Source organism: Gopherus flavomarginatus, chromosome 1 (genome assembly GCF_025201925.1).
Source record: "Gopherus flavomarginatus isolate rGopFla2 chromosome 1, rGopFla2.mat.asm, whole genome shotgun sequence".
Lineage (NCBI taxonomy): Eukaryota > Metazoa > Chordata > Testudines > Testudinidae > Gopherus > Gopherus flavomarginatus.
The window spans coordinates 246975374-246994671 of record NC_066617.1 but is presented as its reverse complement, the minus strand read 5'-3'; the positions used below and the strand labels follow the sequence as shown (position 1 = coordinate 246994671).

Here is a 19298-nt window from a genome sequence, read left to right as displayed (position 1 = left end):
GGCAGATTGAGTCGTTTAGGACAAAGAAAATCTCAAAACAGTCCTGCTGGCAGAGCTTCCTAAATAGAAACCAATGAGACTTCCCACCCACACCAGTATTTTGGATGAGTCGATGTGATGGGTAGGTGGTAATGGGACCCAATGCCCCCCCTGACCCCCATCCCTTTCCAGGAAGTTGCAAATGGGGCCATGTATTTTCATGTGTGGTAGTGCAACCGCATTATGGGCTTGACTACTTTCGGTGTTGCAGGAACTCAGACAAGGGTTTATTTTTCTTACCATTTTGTTGTTGTTTTTTTAAAGTTATATAGAAGGCTTGGCCCTCAAAAGGTAAGAGTGATTCTTATAGATAAGAAAAAGAAACATTATATACATTGGTTACTAAAAGGCAAAATGTAAGAACAAAAGCATTTAAGGGGGTTTGAATCAGCCTTCTCACTTGTTTTATTCAGCACGTAAAGGGCAACTCCTTGACCTCGCTATCATAAGCATGATGTGAGAAATGTGGAGGGCAACTGAAATTACCATGATTTTTTAAAACTATGGATCAACTCAAATTAGCACACATGTTTCTCAAATGGTAACAGAATTTCATTCATTACAGAGTAAAGCACTCCTCCAAAGAAAAACTTTGCAGTTTTCCTATGGATTTGAATGGGACTTGGGCCCAGCTCAGTCCCATAAGTATGTATTTCAGGCTGGGTTTATTTATTCTGTTTGTTTATAGAGCAACATACTGAAAAGGAGGTCTTGAGGTTGTGCTCATTATTGGGATGAAGCAACATGGAGGAGGGATAATCATTCTTTGAAGGAACATTGTAACTAATTTGAATTATGCTTATTAAATTATATTTTGAATTCAAAGGCATTTAGTCAAGGAATACAACCTGCAAATGATCAGCTACTCCAGCTACTTAGGTGAGTCAAGCTATGTGATTTATTATTAATATTAAATCTTTCAAGGGAAAGATACTGTTACCGGTTTCCTTTCTAACTTACCAGATCACTTTTCTAGAAAACAGGGGCAAGTGACAGCATTTGTTCTTCTGTGTTCGTTCACTGAAATTCATTCCTATTCACATGAGTTTCACTCTTCAGCATGTCAGTTCTAGCATTACACAGGATGAGACAGACCTTTGGGTAATTTTGGCCAATCCCAGGAAAGGCTTAGAAAATGAGGATTGAAATCGCTTTTACAATAAATAATGTGACCTGGTCCAATAGCCAAATAGAAGAATCAATATATATGATTTAACATAGTATTATCAAAGAAAACAAAAGCACAGACAAAGTATGATTTCATTTTACAAGTAGATTCTGAACCTATTAAAAGATTTAGGGTAATCCACTAATGAACTGAATTAATAATTGAAAGAAAAAATGTTCATTGCTCTGCCACATTCTATGGCCAACAAGATTAGAAAGAACAAGAAATTTTAAAATGAAAAAACATTATGGCGTATGACTTATTAGTCAATTTCAAAAGAATAATTTCTTACATATCAAATTCTTATTGGGATGTTTTTATTTTTGAACACAGACAACAGTACATGCCTTATAGTGTACAGATTGTCTGCTTATATGTCTATTGTTACAGCTTGTCCAGACTGAATGTTAGTTACTTTAATACAAATAGCTAAATATATTGACAAAGACAAATGAACCCCTAGGAAGAAACTACTGAACATCTTCCATTGTGAATGAGGTTTTCCCATCTGTGACTGTACTCAGATTGTGATGAGACAAAGTTTCAGGACACAAGATATTCCCTTGTGATGGTATCTCTTTATATGCTTATTAATATTGACCATGACAAAAAATTTGAATCCGTTAAACTTCAGTACTCAGCTCTGCAAATTGTTCACAGAGCATAAGGTTATGAATGACAAAAACTAAGACTACCAATCATTTTAACCAATATGTCGCTTTTTAAAGTGGGTTTCTTTCTTCTTTTCGATGATGTCTTCTTAGTGCTCTGATGTATAGATTGAACGAGACAGAAAGCTTCTTTTGGTCTTGAAAGTATAAATTATTAAGAGTTCCAACCCAGTACGACATGAGCAACAAGGAGATAACACATCCCAATAGTACAGGACACAATCATCATGGGGAAACCCAACCTGAAACAACAAAAAAAAGTCTATCATAAAAGTTCTTAGCTTTTGATACCTTTGCAACATTTCAAAAAAATGAAAGAACATTAAGGTACTGCAGGCTTAAACAGTGATCTCTGGAGGGCTAAAGTTCAAGTTGACACTTTCTACTGCCAGATATGACATTTAGAAAAGTGTGGGTCAGATCCTCACACGGTGTAAATCAGCAAAGTTCCATTGACTGCAATGGATTTTCACCAATTTATGCCAACTGAGAATCTAGAACTGAATGTCTTGGTCACGTGCCAGTCAATACGCATGAATTATATCAGCTCTCACAAGTTAAGCAAGCAGTAGGATAGCTCATTCACTACTTATGTCTTCATACTGTGTGTACAGTCTAATCTTAATAAGGTTCTTTATAACTCTGGTTTATGGCTGATATTCGTTTAGCTGGCTTCCAATGGCATTTAAGTAATAAACCTCATCATGCTGGTACTGTATTTATCCCCATAACGCTGAACAGTCAGTTGAAAAGTATTGTAGTCCGACAAGACGCACCAACTTCTGTGAGTATCTGAGGAAATCTCTTTGGCCTGTGTGGAAAAAGTGTAAAAAGCTTTGTTTTCATGTCAAAACACTTCTTTCAGCAGGAGTAAATCCCAGAGTGTCATTTTTCAGAATAAACTTAAGCTTTTAAAGCTTCTATTGACAGAAAATTCAAAATGACAGAAACTGAAGATTGGGCAGGACTTTGTGTGTCCTGCCGTGTCTTATCATACCTTTTTACTCATATTCTCATTCATATCTCATGACCTTTTTACTCATATTTCCATGTTCATATTCATCCACCTGTTTTACTAACCCATCATCAAAGTGTGATAGTGTTCTCTGAAGTGCCAATATTTCTTTCATTGTCTTCACTGGCACCTAGTGTATATGCGTGTATTAGTGGTGCTTTTTGCCTCACTTATCATATTACGCAGCATCTAGAGGATTCAAGACTTCACCCTTCATCCACCATTAATTACTCAGACAGAAAAGGAATGCATGTGTAGCTGCTGACAAGGAGAGAAAACTGTCAGGTCCCGTGTGCCTTAAAATCTCCTTATCTTCCTTTTCTCCATATACAAATATATACATTTTAAAAGAAAATAAAATTTGTGATGAGTGTGGTGCAATCTGCTCTTCCTCCTGCTCCCTACCTGCACCTGCAACACTATTCTGACCAGGGTTTAAGTAACACTTTTCCAATACTGTTTCATTGCCATGCAGAGTGATCTGAGCAGAACAAGTCCAATGGCATTAGAGGAACTTTGGTATTAGTAACAGTTGTATTATGGTAGCATTTAAAGGCCTCAGTCAGGATCGGAAGTCCATTGCATTAGACACTGTATAAACACATAGTGATAGCCAGTCCCTGCCTAAGAAGCTTAGACAAGGTAGAGAAGCAATACCAGGCAGATAGCATAAAGAAAAATGTTTGTTTGAACTACCATTGTTAAAAATAAATTGCTTCATCACCCCTCATTGATATGTCCCCACCAGTCTGCTTCACCACTCTGGACCCAATGTCCCAGTGAGCCTTTCATCCACATTGACCACTCCACAGAAACTGAGGCAACCCAAGAAAAAAAGAAGTTACCCACAAAACTAAGTATAAGACTTTCATGGCAGGCACATTATCCCACATCTGCCTACTGTGGGATTTCTGGCACGTTCCCTGAAGCACATAGTGTTGATCACTGTCAGAGACAGAATGTTAGACAATAGAGCAGAGGTAGCCAATCTATGGCACGCGTGCTGAAGGCGGCATGCGAGCTGATTTTAAGTGGCACTCACACTGCCCACCTCCTGGCCACTGGTCCAGGGAGCTCTGCATTTTAATTTAATTTTAAATTAAGTTTCTTAAACATTTAAAAAACCTTATTTACTTTACATACAACAATAGTTTAGTTATATATTATTAACTTACTGAAAGAGACCTCCTAAAAAATGTTAAAATGTATTACTGGCACGCGAAACCTTAAATTAGATGAATAAATGAAGATTCAGCACACCACTGCTGAAAGGTTGCTGACCCCTGCAATAGAGTCTGATCCATTATGGCAACTCCTACATATGATGCCAGCCACTCTCCCCTCTATGGGAGAAGTTTGGGAGGGCCCATGTCACTAGTAGGCAGTAGGGGCCATGCATCATCAGAGCTGGTTAGCGACAGCAGAGTTAAGTTTTTGCTTGTATGGGGTTGGAAAGGGGTGTTTGGAAGAACTGAAAGGGAATAAGGGATTGTTAAACATGGCAGCCAGGCTGACAAGAATGCCAAATATTCCCTGAGGATGGTGTATGGTAACTCTCATGTATGTATGTGAACAAAACGGAGACCGAATCCTAGTGATTTTTGGTAAGATAGGAATTCAATAGCTTGTCATAAAGTTACCCAGAAGGCATGGCTTCCTTTTTATGTCCAAATTTGATTTTGAACACCTATGAATCTATTGTAGTATATTTTCTCCCGAGCTAGACTGGTCCTAGCATTTGAATGGTTACTTATTCTAAAAAGCTACACAATTATCCTTTCACAAAATTACTGTATTATTAAATTCATGGCCTTGCCAAACGGCTTTCTGAGTTTTAGAGCTGCCTTTGAAATTAAAAAAAAAATGTCACCTAACTGCTTTTCAGACAATATCAACCCTTCTTTTTCTTTCTGAGCTCATTTGATCTTCCTAAGATTTGCCACCTCACTGTTAAAAGTGCTCAGATCTGACAAACGCACTTTAAAAATAAAATGGTGCTGTACAAAAGTCCTCCTCAAAATGTAAATACATCCAGTGGATTTCCATGAACGGCTCATTTCCACACAACAGCTGGTGAAGGTGAGATAGCTAAGGAGTTCATAAGAAAAGAAACTGCAGACTTACATTAGACCTTGCACTTACTGAACAATGAATTCAATTCAGCTGGGTAAGCTCCAGTGACTTAGCAAAGCCCAGGTCCTGTCCTTACTAATATAACTTAGTGGGTCTCACAAGTGAATACACAAGAGCTCAGAGATGAAGGGCACTTAATACCTGGGTGCATAAGGACAAGAAGAGAGGAGATTTAAAAAAAACAATAATTGCTATCCCTTCTGTAAAAAAAAAATTGATTCCAGCTTTGTGCAATTCTGCACAGGAAGTACATGAATTATGCAGAACAACATGCAAGGTTTTTAATCATACCTTTGCTTTAACAGTAAGAGTCAAAGGTCCGGTTCCACCATTCATACTCATGTTGCGTAATACCTTACTTCATTGATTTATTTGGGGTATTTGAAGTGGGCCAGATTGTACAGATGAAAGAAGTGTTAGCGTTCTGAACAAAAACATTATTATTATTATTTATTAGTTGCAGTGCTGGAAAACTCCAGTTAGGATCAGGATCTACAATGCTAGGTGCTGTACTGGCACACAAGAAGACATGGTACCTGCCCCAAAATGTTTACAATGAAATTTATAGGTACTTTCATTTAAAAAAAAACAAATCTAAGAACATATTTCACAGAACATAAAAACTACACCATTACTATTGCTGCGCAGTGTACAGAACAAACATTGGCCTCAGGGCAACTGCTGGAATAGAGGGTGAAATCCTTTGCCCCATAGAAATCAATAGCAAAACTCCCTTTGACATCAGTGGGGCCAGAATTTCAGCCATTGTATTTAGGAGAAGGAGACTATAAAAACAAGAAAGAATTGAACCACAGTTTGTTAGGGACAGGAATAAAGATGGGACCAAATCAGAAGCTATATTGCAGTCATGGTATGCTCCTCCAAAGCAAAACTAGGGTTGTGCCTGGTAGTGTGCTAATCTGATGCTACTCCAAATCATAACACCACAGATCAACAGAGCTCAAAAGTCAAAACAACCCTTCCTTACATCAACACCAACACTTCAAATGGGTGTGACCACACCAACACTTGGGACGCGTATGAAGGTCTGTAACATCTCTCTCGTTTTTCCCGTAAGTAATTAAAAAGGAAATGTATATTAAATGTAAGGCTAGTTATATAGGGAGTCATTTTCCTGTTATAACAATACACCTACAGTTAATCGACCGATGTGTTGGAACATTTTGTGCAAAAGTCATAGCATAATGACAGAGACAGAGACATCAGAATCATTCAGAGAAATTGGCCGGGAGGGTGGGGGGGTTGGCTTATTGTGGGATTTACTGGAAAAGTGATTTACCCTGGAGGAAAGACAGACCCAACAGTCACCGTCTTCTAGATTGTTCTGCGCTCATAGCACCAAGGGGTAGTGAATCATTAGGGGATCTGCAGAGAAGGTGGAGTTCTCTAATCAGTTCTGGAGTTGCAAGATGATACCAGCAATCCTCCAGTATCAAACCCTTGGCAGTGGTGGTTCAAGCTGATACAGAGGTGGAGCGTGGTGGCAGTATATATGAATACTGAGTGCCAGATTCTGCTCTCACTTCTATGTCACTCAGCTGACTGCTGTGGGGTTGCACACTGGTTTAAAATGGGGCTTGAATTTGGTCCCTAATCTATACCTAAATATCCATTTAAGCATATCATTTATAGACCACTCTAGAGCCCTTCTTGTAGATTCTTTTCTCCTACTTACTGGCCTCTCCATTATCAACACTTGCACACACAATAAGGAAATATGTTGCATGCTTGGCAAGTGCCGTGTTATATGAGAAGATGTTTAACCCAGCAGAAGATACAATATGAGTCCCTGTCATTTCAGGCCAGTCCTTGAACATGTGCTACACTTTGGTTTGGAAGTCCTACAGTGACAAGCTCATTTTCAAAAATGTACATCCTGAAATTACAAAAGCTGCCTTGAAAATTGGATTCGGGTGTTGAAGCTCCTAGAGGCCATTCAAGGCTGCTTCTGAGTGAAAGACAAGTCACTCCTGTTAATAAAGTTTCTATCATTTGGTTTACAAGGTGTCTCTTTTACATTTCCTTTCAAAAGGAATGTATAACAATAGCAATATCCATGGTTCTTAATCAAAAGGATATGTTTGTAATCCTCTTTATTTAAACATTAACACACACACACACTTCTTGTGGGGAGGAAGGAAGAACAGTTATCATTGATGAAGAATGGCAGCTGTTAACTAGTTTTCTTAACAAAAGAACTGTGGGTCTATATTTATTTAAATATAAAGAAAACAACTCATATTTTCAAGGAGCAAGCCCCAGTCCTACATCTCATCTAGAACTGAGAGAAGATTTATTTGTACAAATTTCACTTGTTTGCATTTATGAACAATCCGTGAACACTGCAATTTTTGCGGATTTAGTCTTCATCCAAAATTACTTGCTAAATAACTTTTGTAAATAATCTTTGGTATGCAGCTCATTTTCACGGAACTCATTCTGAGTATTGCTGCCAAATTTGCTGCCAGAGTAAGCCAGTGTAGTTTTAGTACTGTTTATTAAATTGTGTTACAAACAGAAAATTTCACTTTTGATATTTAAAATCTGAGCATGTGATTGGTCACCAAAAGTATGTGGTATATTTTCTGTTCTCCGACTGGATAAACATACCCCTTAGAAGAAAGTTTTATGTAAATACTGAAGTCTTCTGAAAACTATCTGCTTCTGCAACCATTCCAACAAGTATATTGATTCACTAGAAAACATCGAAGAGTCCTGTGGCACCTTATAGAATAACAGACGTATTGGAGCATGAGCTTTCATGGATGAATACCCGCTTCGTCGGAATGCATCCAACGAAGTGAGTATTCATCCACGAAATCTCATGCTCCAATATGTCTGTTAGCCTATAAGGTGCCACAGGACTCTTTGCTGCTTTTACAGATCCAGACTAACACGGCTACCCCTCCGACAGTAGAAAACATGTAAAGCTAAGACCAAAAAAATGTGCAAACATAGTTGAAGTAAATTCATTTAAAAATCTGAATGAATGCTGGTGGGAAATTTTTTTACAATATTCACTCAGCCCTAATTTGGGATATATTTTTAATGCATGGTCCTCTAGTCATCAAGGTCCTGGGAATTCATCTCCCCCTTTTCTTTCTCTGTTCTTATTATTCCTTCTATTTCTCTTAGTTTCCCTCATATCACTTTATCGCCTCCTTCTCTTCTGTCTTCCACTGCATGCTGACCTCTGTGTCTCCTGCCTTCTTGTTTGTCTCAACTTCCCATCATCCCAAGTCTGCAAAATACTGTTATTTCCATTATTTGAAAGAACAGGCTGGTATTGTCTCTAGTGCCCATTTAAAGAAAAGGTCTACAAAAGAGGTGCTCCTGCTTATCCACATAACTATGACACCTTTACAATCAGACACCTGTTTCTAAAATAGCAGGTGGCTAACACTGCCAATGATCATTCATGAAACACTAAAATTACTGTGAATTGCACATAGCCTGAAATTACATAAAAATTACAGTGTGGTTACCTTCTAGTTACCATACATAGTAGTCAACATGTAATTGAAAACGCTGAATGTAACCTATAACCACATTTTCTTCTGATTGCTAAAATTACAATAATTTCTCCCAGTTTTCTGTCTGTACCAAGATTTTCCATACAGTCCCTCCAAGCAATGAATCTCAGATCAGGAAAAAGAAATTTTAAGTGAGAAAAATAAATGGTGTTAAATTGTGCACCCTACATTCTGGAAAAAAAACCTTCTGAATTCTTTTTGACAATAAACGATGCTTTTCATACATAACTTGTAGTAAGCATTTTGCTGGCCTTCCAAAATCTTCTCTTCTGAAGGAAAAAAAGTACAGTAAGTATAGTCCTTCACTGTAAAGAAATGGTTAATTTACCAGTTCCAACTTGAATGATCAAATCAATAGTCACAGAAATGTTTTTGCAGTAATTTCCCAGCTCTACTATCTCTCTGGTGCAGTTCATATGAAATATAAGGGTCTCAGAAAAACAAATGCCTTTATAATAACAATTCAAAAGTTATTCAAGCCTGAGAAGGCGGGGATGGTGATGGTAGATACCTGTATGAAACACCATGAAGAAATACTGAAATCTATGAACGCCCCATTGAAATATGGAGAAAAGCAGTGTAGTTATGACTTCAAAAGCCTGCAACATATTAATGGTGAGATAGCAACAGCAGCTGATGAATATAGTGATCTTCCTGTTGGCATTAATTGTCTGCCTCCCACAGGAAATGATTAAGTCCAGGGTAGAACATTAAAAATTAAAGCCAACAAATTGTAATGAAAAAGAGAGAGAATGTCAGTAGTTTGATGTTGGGAAGGAACATACCATGGATGCATTTGTGTCACTTTTCTTTCTTTCCTGTTGTATCTGAAGATAATTTTATTTGAAGTTATCGTATCAGTATAAAGAAGTTAGAAAAATGCATCAGAAGCCCACGGTCCAGTTCTCCACGTATAAACTGTGGCTAAATTAAATTATCATGTTTAAACTTTTAGAGATGTGTTCACTGATGTGGGAAGAGGGCGCAGATCTGGTATATGTCATGATGGACAGTGCTAAATTTGCATATCACACCAATTCAACATTTCTTCCTCTATGGACTAGTCCTTAGTGATTTGACACTAGAAAGATAGGTAGCCGAAGACTAGCTGTGGGCTAGTAAAGAGTAGCTATGGGCATAGATTTCAAGATTCAAGGCTGCGATTCACCAAGCATTTAAACACATATAGTACACATAGGTGATCAAGAGGCATTATATTTCATCTGTACAGTCTCCTTCGGCAAGCAAGCAAAAACAGAAAAGAAAACAACGAAGCATTCTTTGGACTTATTTGTTTTTTTCTAATGGGTTCATTTTCTTTGGCTAAAACACAAACTATTTCCCCCCCCCCCAACCCAATATCCTGCAATACAAGGCTCATCAGTCTAGTCTTCAGTAATTTAGTGAAAATCCTTGCAGCATCACAGTGCATTCCCACTCATTTCTGGTAGGGTTTTTGATACTTCTCTCGAGGTGTACACTGCTGCCTTGAAATACTTGACAGCAACTCCAAAACTCAAGTCAGCTAGTTGGTACTGGAACAAATAAAACGACAGACTTGAAGAATGGAACAGTTCTGTTTGTTCAGCCAACAGCAACGTAGAAGCTGTTCCTCAAAGGAAAACAACAATTGATACAGACGTTCTTACACATTCCCATAAAACCAAAAAGATAGCTAACATTAATACTTTACTGTCCAAAGCCACTTCACAAGATAGCCCATTATTATCAGCAATCACAATTAATCCACTACCATACTCCTCAACCAACCATCTTAAATCCTTCAGAGTCACTCCTCCCTGAAAAGCCTGAGATAATAGATGAGCCTTGCAGTGAAACCTGAACAAATCTGGGATTGGCCAGGCCAACAGAAAAAAAAGTGAGCTGTAGTGCTAAGGACAGCTCACTGAGGTCTGGTCTACACTATGAGTTTAGGTCAAATTTAGCAGAATTTAGTGGGAGATACTGGATCTAATCGCTGTATGGGGAGAGGATTCCGTGCTAGCAGAACTACGTTCCAAAAAACAGAATGCCAAAACATTTGAAAAAGTCTCCAAGGGCATGATGGAGAGAGGACACAATAGGGACTCACTACAGTGCCACATGAAAGTTAAGGAGCTCAGACAATTGTACCAGAAAACCAAAGAAGCAAATGGACAGTCTGGTGCAGAGCCACAGACATGCCGCTTCTACGCTGAGCTGCATGCAATTCTAGGGGGCACCACCACCACTACTCCACCCCGACCGTGGATTCCAAAGAGTACTCTCAGCCATGCCTGAGGATTTCGCGGACAGGGAAGATGAGGAGGAGGAGGAGGAGGAGGAGGAGCAGCTTGCGGAGAGCACACAGCATACCATTCTCTCCAACAGCCAGGATCTTTTTCTCAGCCTGACTGAAGTAGCCTCCCAACCCTCCCAAGACGCCATCCTGGACCATGAAGCCATAGAAGGGACCTCTGGTGAGTGTACCTTGTAAATATAAAACATGGCTTAAAAGCTTTTTAGTGATTAATTTGCCCTGAGGACTTGAGATGCATTCACTGCCAGTACAGCTACTTGAAAAATCTGTTAATGTGTCTGGGGATGGAGCGGAAATCCTCCAGGGACACCTCCATGAAGCTCTCCTGGAGGTACTCCAAAGGCCTTTGAAGAAGTTTTCTGGCAGGGCAGCCTTATTCTGTCCTCCATGGTAGGACACTTTACCACGCCATGCTAGTAGCAAGTAATCTTGTATCACTGTATGACAAAGCATGGCAGCATATGGTCCCGGTGTTTGCTGGCATTCAAGCAACATCCATTCTTTATCTCGCTGTGTTATTCTCAGGAGAGTGATATTGTTCATGGTAACCTGGTTGAAATACAGGAATTTAATTAAGGGGACAGAGGTGGTCATTCCTACGGGGCTGTTTGCCTATGGTTGAAAAGAAATCCTTCCCTGCAGTTAGCCAAGCAGTGGCAGGGGGTGGGGGCATTGGTGTTGAGCTGTTCGCATTTGGCTAGCAGGGATCTTCCCTGATACCAGCCACATGGTGGGGGGAGGGGTAAAGTGATCATCCCAGAGAATTGGAAGTGGGGGTGGGGTAGTCTGGTTTCTGCTGCTGCACGTTAACACAAAAACAGCAACACTCAATGGGCTTTGCTTGGTATGGGAAAGGAGGGCGCTGCTTTTATAAAGGTTGCAGAAGACGAAAGACAATGGCTTACCATGACCACATGCAAGCTGAATTCTGTTGCCCGGCCCTGCATCTGTGATCTCTGTGATCTCTAACACCAAAGCCCTAGGCACTCAATATTAAGATGCAAAATGCGACCTTGTACCAAAATCACATGTGCTATGTAACGTGAATAGTGTTGTTCACCGTGAAAGAGTACACGCATTGTTCTGTAAAATGTATCTGTCATAAATAGATTGTTAAGGGTTAATGTCTCTTGTACCTGTAAAGGGTAAGAAGCAGGGAAATGGACACCTGACCAGAAGACCAATCAGAAGACAAGATACTTTTAAATTTGGGCAGAGGGAAGCTTTTGTGCGTGTTCTTTGTCCGTTGTGTGTTCTTCTCTCGGAGGGTCTGAGAGAGACCAGACATTACTACAGGCTCTCTAAGTTTCTTTCCAAATAGTAAGTAAAAACAGGCAGTTTAGGCTTTTTGATTGTTTTACTCTATTTGCAATTGTGGATCTGGCTGGTTAACGTTTATATGTGTAGTTGCTGGGAATATTTTGATTTGTATTGGTACTGGGGGGAAAGTTTCTTTCTGGTGTCTGTAAGCTATAGGACCCTGTAATATTTACATCTTGAAGTTACAGAGATAATTCTTTACTTTTTCCTTTCTTTTATTAAAAGATTTCTTTTTTTCCCGAGAACCTGATTGATTTTTTTCCTTGTTTCCCTTGCGTTATTCCAGGGGATTGGGATAACTCACCAAGACGGGTGGAGAGGAGACGGGAGGGGGAGAGATAGAATCTCTCTTTGTTTTCCTTGAATCTGTTTGCCTCTTTGTGGAAGGGAAGGGAGATGCTTCTCTGTATGGTGATTTAAGAGGTTGGATCAGTATCTCTCAGGATAGCCCGGGGAGGGAAATTTTGGGAGGGGGAAAGGTGGGGGAATGGTTTATTTCTCCTTGTTTTAAGAACCCAAGGGATCTGGTTTTGGGTGGTGGCAGCGCTATCAGATCTAAGCTGGTAATTAAGCTTAGAGGATTCAGGTGCTAGTATCTCATTTTCTGAACTCTAAGGTGCAGATCTGAGAAGGAATGCTATGAGAGTATCTTTTTAAATACTTCTCTCCCTTTTTTCCCCCCCGCAGTTGCAAATTTTTCAAGCCTCCCTCCTCTGTCCCAAAGGCTCTCTCAGATAAGGTGGTGAAAAAAACGCACGTGCGATGAAATGTTCTCTGAGATCATGCAGTCGACCTGCAGTGAAAGAGCTCATTTGAATGAGTGGAAGGGCACAGTATCACAGTACAGGAAAGCAGCTGATGAATGTGAGGACAGGAGGGATGAACATGAGGACAGGAGGGATGCTCAAGATGAGAGGTGGTGGCAGGAAGATCAGAGGAGGCAGGATGCAACGTTGCAGCTACTGCGGGATCAAACGGACATGCTCCGGCATCTGGTGGAGCTTCAGGAATGGCAGCAGGATAGCAGAATGCTGCTGCACCCCCTGTATAACTGCCCTCTCCCTCCCCATGTTCCACAGCCTCCTCACCCAGATGCCCAAGAATGCAGGGGGGGAGGCTCTGTGCACCCTGCCACCCCAGTGGACAGCCCAAGCAAAAGGCAGTCATTCAACAAGTTTTGAAGTGGCCTTTTCCTTCCTTCCCTCCTCCCATACCCCACCCAGGCTACCTTGTCAGTTTTCTCCCTATTTTTGTGATCAATTAATAAAGAATACATGGTTTTTAAATGATAGTGACTTTATTTCCTTTGAAAGCAAGCTGTGATCGAAGGGGGAGGAAGGAGGGTGGCTGACAGGGAAAGAGTCAATCAAGGGGGCAGGTTTTCATCAAGGAGAAACAAACAGAACTCTCACACTGTAGCCTGGCCAGTCATGAAACTAATTTTCAAAGATCTCTGATGCACAGTGCTTCCTGGTGTGCTCTTCTAATCACTCTGGTGTCTGACTATGTGTAATCAGTGGCCAGGTGATTTGCCTCAACCTCCCACCCCGCCATAAATGTCTCCCCTTTACTCTCACAGAGATTGTGGAGCACACAGCAAGCAGCAATAACAATGGATATATTGATTTGGCTGAGGTCTGAGCGAGTCAGTAAAGTGCGCCAGCAACCCTTTAAATGTCCAAGGAGCTGCTATCTCAAGTATCTTTACTAACTGTAATAGCCAAAATATCACACTGCAAGAACACCCTAAAATACCTACTTTCCACTATGATAACCAGTTACCATCTTTTATACCACTAATGCAAATGACCCAATGTCCCTTTCTTGACTGGTTCCAACTTACCATGATCTTTCCTTAGTTTCCTCATAGAAAGAACACTAATGTTCATCAACACAGCACATTTTAGCTTCTCAAGGGCCAATATGAACAAATATATATATGTAAACATGAAGATGACACCCTTTGCAAAGTCAAGATTCTGGTTATTTGCTCTTGCTCCAGTGGTGAACTATATATTCAGACTTTCGGACATTATACTGTTAGGCAGATAATGAGAGAAATTCAGTTTCTAGTCTTGCTATGTCTTAGTATTTTTTAAACCTGTGTGTGTGAGAGAGAGAAAGAGAGTTTAAAAGAGAAAACAGAAAAAAACACTCTTTGACTTTGACCACCAGAGGATTATTTATATTGGACTTTGAACACTTAACACCTGCATTATGTTACATTACTGAGAAGTAGGTGACAGTCTGAAAGAATAAGTGATTTTTTTTAATAAAGAGCACAATTATTAACTACTTACCTAATGGAATTTAGGTTACATTTGTCATTCTCCAAATTCTAGTAATTTAGCTGGGGGGTAGGTTGGTTTAATTATTTCAGAGTACCTTGTTGTCTGTCACTCAGATTTTTCCTTCAAATATCGACTACATTAAAAAAAACTAGAGGAAACAACACACAACCCACTAACAGTGCTGAAATATTGCATCCATTCTTTATATTTTCCATCATGCATATGGTCTTTTTCAGTGGCTTTAGAGATACAAAGGTGCTTCAAGCAATTTTACTAGACAGCTTTGTACCATAAGCAGCTTTCCCTGAGTTTTAATACTGCTAAAATCTACAGAGTCCTTTAAAATCTAAATTGCTTTATATCTACTTGTTTGCAGCATTTTATTCAGCTGACTCCACTTAAAAATACATTTTCCCTGTTCTACATCAACATATATTCCCAAGGAAAAATACAATACTACTGAAAAATGTTAAGACTCCAAAATGAGCTATCAGAAGCAAGCAAATTTATAGTCAGAGCAAAAACTCCATTCTTTACCAGTCAATTGAGCATGCCTCAGTATTACAAGTATCTAAATATGAGCAATCATATATGTCATATGTTAGCATATTGGGGTAGGTCAAGTATTGAATTTTAGCCTTAGCTCTGGATTTCCTGGGTTTTGTAGTTTAAACCAGATTCTCAATCCTATGCTAATGGTTTGTGTATGAACTTCCTTTTGTTTCTTATGTTTGTGTGCTAAACAGAGAAAAAAAAGTCTAACACACGTGTATATTATATAGTCAATTGAAACAACATCTATAATGGCTCCATATATTTAGACAAAAGTATCTCGGTAGCAGGACTGAGCCAAGTGGCTCAATTTCAGTTTTCACCTGTCTTGGAAAACTTTATGGGTAAATTCACTTTGCGTGGTTTCTGTTCATATAAGTTTCAGGCCTGTTAATTAAAACCTAAACATTCAAATCAAAATACTCCCATGCCCTATAAGCACTGTTACCAGCAGGACTGACAAGAGCGGGGAGAGCGGGGGACAATTGTGCTAGGGACTTGAGCTCAAGGGGCCCCTAAAACATCAGTAACTGGGGTAAAATTGGGGTGAAATGGGAGGGGGTTGGGCCCCTGAAAATATGATGTATCGACGTACCAATGGGTCTGCTATGTGGTGCCACAGAACACCCTCAGCTCATTATGCCTTCCAGGAACAGCTGACTAGTGCCCTACCTGGCTACCAGCAAAAGAGCTGAGACACAGAATATGTTGTAGTATGGGAGATTTGAGATGGCTTTCATAGCTTCACTGCTTGTGCATTACACTGGTTATATTCAGCCTCATGCCACTGCTAAACCACACTATCATGTATTAGCTTTCTGTGTAGTGTGCTGGTATGTACGTACACACACATACACACTATCTTTAAGGGCTGGCTTGAAAAATATTGCTTGGCCCACCCCTTAACCACACCCCACAACAGACTTGGCATATGTTCTTCCAGTCTTTCAATTTCCTCTGGTTTCATTATCAAAGCTTCACACAGTTCTAACAGTTAGAAAATGTAAATATAACAAAAAGGCTCCAGCACCTTTAGAAAGCTACAGTGTAGTTATGTGTTTACCAGCATCCATTGGCTAGTGAGATGAACATCATCATGGGAGATTTACTAGATAACACATACAGAACTTCTTCTCTGCCTCACAACACTATTGCCAGTGGCATCATTACAGTGATGTGGGAGGAAAGAGATCAACCTACTTTCTGAAAATCTTGAAATGATTATATGTTAAAACCTGTTGTTTTTAGTAGCAACCCATATTGGTAAATTCAGTTTGCAAGGTTTTGATGCATTCACTGGAACCAATTACATTGATTAACCCAGAGCTGTTAAGGTACATAATGTAAACATGCATCTATAGGGACTGTCAAAATTGTATTTTGCTATATTTAGGACCATTACTAAATGTTTCAAATTTTACTATATCAACAATTCACTTTTTGTTCAGTCATTACACACTACTGACAAACAGATCAAATAACAGGACTTCGGGATGATCATAAGTAAAGGTTTATCCAAGTTTATACTAGAATGTCCAATTAAAATGGCTCCAATTTCCTGTTATATAAGCGTCTCATAACACTGAAAGTGTATTGTTATTTTGTTGTTAATAAAAGATAACTAAATATAAAATATTTTAAATTAGAATGAATTTTCTACACAACCTGAACAGGCAAGGACATTCAAAGCTAGTGTAAAACCACCAGTAACTATGGTTCGTTGTCCCCACAATGACTTGAAGTAAATTATCTGTTTTGATTCTGCTTTATCTTGCTCTCAAGTAAGGATGTTGGAGTGGAAGATGTCTGAATTTTATTTTCAAGAAAGTCCTTCATGCAAACCTCACAAAAAGCACTTATGAAGCAGTTTTCTTTAGCCCTATTTGGTTTTTTTTCCCCCTAATGTGCTCATTTTCTTTGGCTAAAACACAGGCTAAAAGGAATATGGAGTCATGCAATATAGGGCTAACTAGTCAAATCTTTAGTAACCTCAGCAGATTCAGAGCATCTAGCACTAAATACAGAACCTATAGAGCCTGCCAGAAGCTAGATGCCTAATATAAATGTGAGAGTGCTGAGTTCTTTATGAGTGGTTCATCAGCAGATAAGGACAATGGAGATACTGTATGATATTTTTAAAAACACATGCTTTAAAATGAAATTTACATGAAAAATGCATATACACTTGTGTGCATTTATTATTTTTCTGGGTGCACTCAGTAGTGCTGATAATGTTGTCCATGATTTAAGTGGTTAAGGTTGGTTTCATTTTCCATTCATGTTTAAAGGGTTTCCCAAGTTTAAAATAGTGGCACAAAATGTGGATTCTCATTACAATATGGCACATAGAACATCAGGGTTGGAAGGGACCTCAGGAGGTCATCTAGTCCAACACCCTACTCAAAGCAGGACCAATCCCCAGACAGATTTTTGCCCCGATCCCTAAATGGCCCCTTTAAGGATTGAACTCACAACCCTGGGTTTAGCAGGCCAATGCTCAAACCACTGAGCTATCCCTGCTCCCTAGTTGGGGGTAACTCTCATATTCAGAATGAAATGCCATTGAAGAAGCAGCAGTAATGGAACCTGCTGGAGCTTTCAATTCTTACTGAAAGTGCGAAAAGGTCAGCTATCAGAACAGCCTCTTGTTAGGGATATGGGAATACAAGCAGGTGCATATGTTGGTGCCCTAAAAGCAAAGATAGGGAGGAAGAACCAACTGAATCCCTCTTGCAGAGCCAGGAGGAGGACACCACCACCTGAACATTCCTGGAGGTTTGAAGAGTAGCAGGCCACTCTGCATTCCCCAAAACGATAGCACCAGATACACTGGACAGTCAGGGTCAATTGGAGTGAAAGAAGTACCTCTATGGATGGTAGATCCATGTGAGGTTGGCTAGTTTTGACAGAAATAATTGAGCTTTTCCTGATTTCACTTTGGATATGTCTACACTGCAACTGGGAGGTCTGATTTCAGCAAAGGTTCACATATCCAAGTCCGCTTTGATCTAGCTACAGTCAGCCTACAAGTGCTGTGATCACACCTCCCAACAGCAGTGTAGACGTATCCTTTGAGTTTTCTGTTTTGAACGTATTAAAAACTCAAACACAACTCAGAAGCTAAGTAGTCACCAAACGGTCACCAAAACTCACAGGGACCAAAATTGGCATCTTTTGCTTTTGCATCATTCATTTCCCTAAGATCCCTACAGTATCAAAGAATAATAGATTGTCATTATTATTATTTATTTATGTTGCTGTAATGCTTAAGGGCCTCAGCTAAGTGAATGGCTCATTATGCAAGGTGCTGTACAAACATACCATAAGTGCCCCCAAAGATCTTACAGTCTAAAAGACAAGACAGATAAGTGAGGCAAACAAATGGGCAATGGGGAAGGAGGAAGCAGTAAGAAAAATAACAGGAAGTTTTAGCTTAGAGTAGCTGTGTGCACAATTCACAGGTGTGTAAAGTCAACCAGTAGCAGCATCACAGCTGGATACCTGCCTGTCTATTACAGTTTGCAGATTTCTGATGGCATCATGGCACAAGTAAGCCTTGAGGAGGAACTTGCAAGAGGAAAATATGGTGGCTTTACAGATCTTGACAGGGATTCAAAATTCTATTTTTCCACATGTATTAGGCAGCATGGATGCAAGCATTACAGTACTTGCAGGTGATTAAAGCTGGCACCACTGACAGAACAAAGGCAGGAGTCAATGTTACAGTAAGACATTAGGATGAACAGGTAGGGAAGGACTAGATTATAAAGGGTCCTGAAGATGAGGACAGAAGTTTGTGCTTGCTGCAGTGGAGAATGGGAAGCCAACAGAGTGACTTGAAACAAAAGATGGCCAAATCAGGGATGTACCAGGAAAATAATGTTGGTGGCAGCAGGTTGAAAACAGCATGCACGCCCATTGCCCACTTAATCAAAACATGAGTCATATTTCACTCTATTTTTAATTCCATTTACTATAGAAAAAAATGGTTCAATGTTTCAAAGTTTACTTTCCAAGCTCCAGATTTATCACAAGCTGAAAACAGCTGAGCACATCAGCTCAGGAGTTGAGCAACTTTTTCCTTTGGGCAAGACAGAGAATGGCAGCAGGGGCTGTGAACTGCACTTCTCTCACACCAATAGCCCGCGTGAGGAGACTCTTTCCATCCTCTTTGTTCATGCGTTTGTACTTTACATCACTAAAATGCTCCTATGTTATGAATGCTACTGCTGCGGGCTCTGCTTAAATCCTCTCTT

The 19298-nt window shown here is 39.7% G+C and overlaps 1 protein-coding gene across 1 annotated transcript in view; it reads right to left on the bottom strand.

The window, feature by feature from the left end:
• Positions 1-714: 714 nt before the first annotated feature.
• OCA2 (OCA2 melanosomal transmembrane protein) overlaps positions 715-19298 on the bottom strand; it is a 301354-nt gene continuing 282770 nt past the window's right edge. The window contains exon 23 of the mRNA XM_050932081.1: positions 715-2120. Coding sequence (XP_050788038.1) covers positions 2033-2120 — 88 coding nt within the window. The 3' untranslated portion in view covers positions 715-2032. The remainder of the gene's footprint in view (positions 2121-19298) is intronic.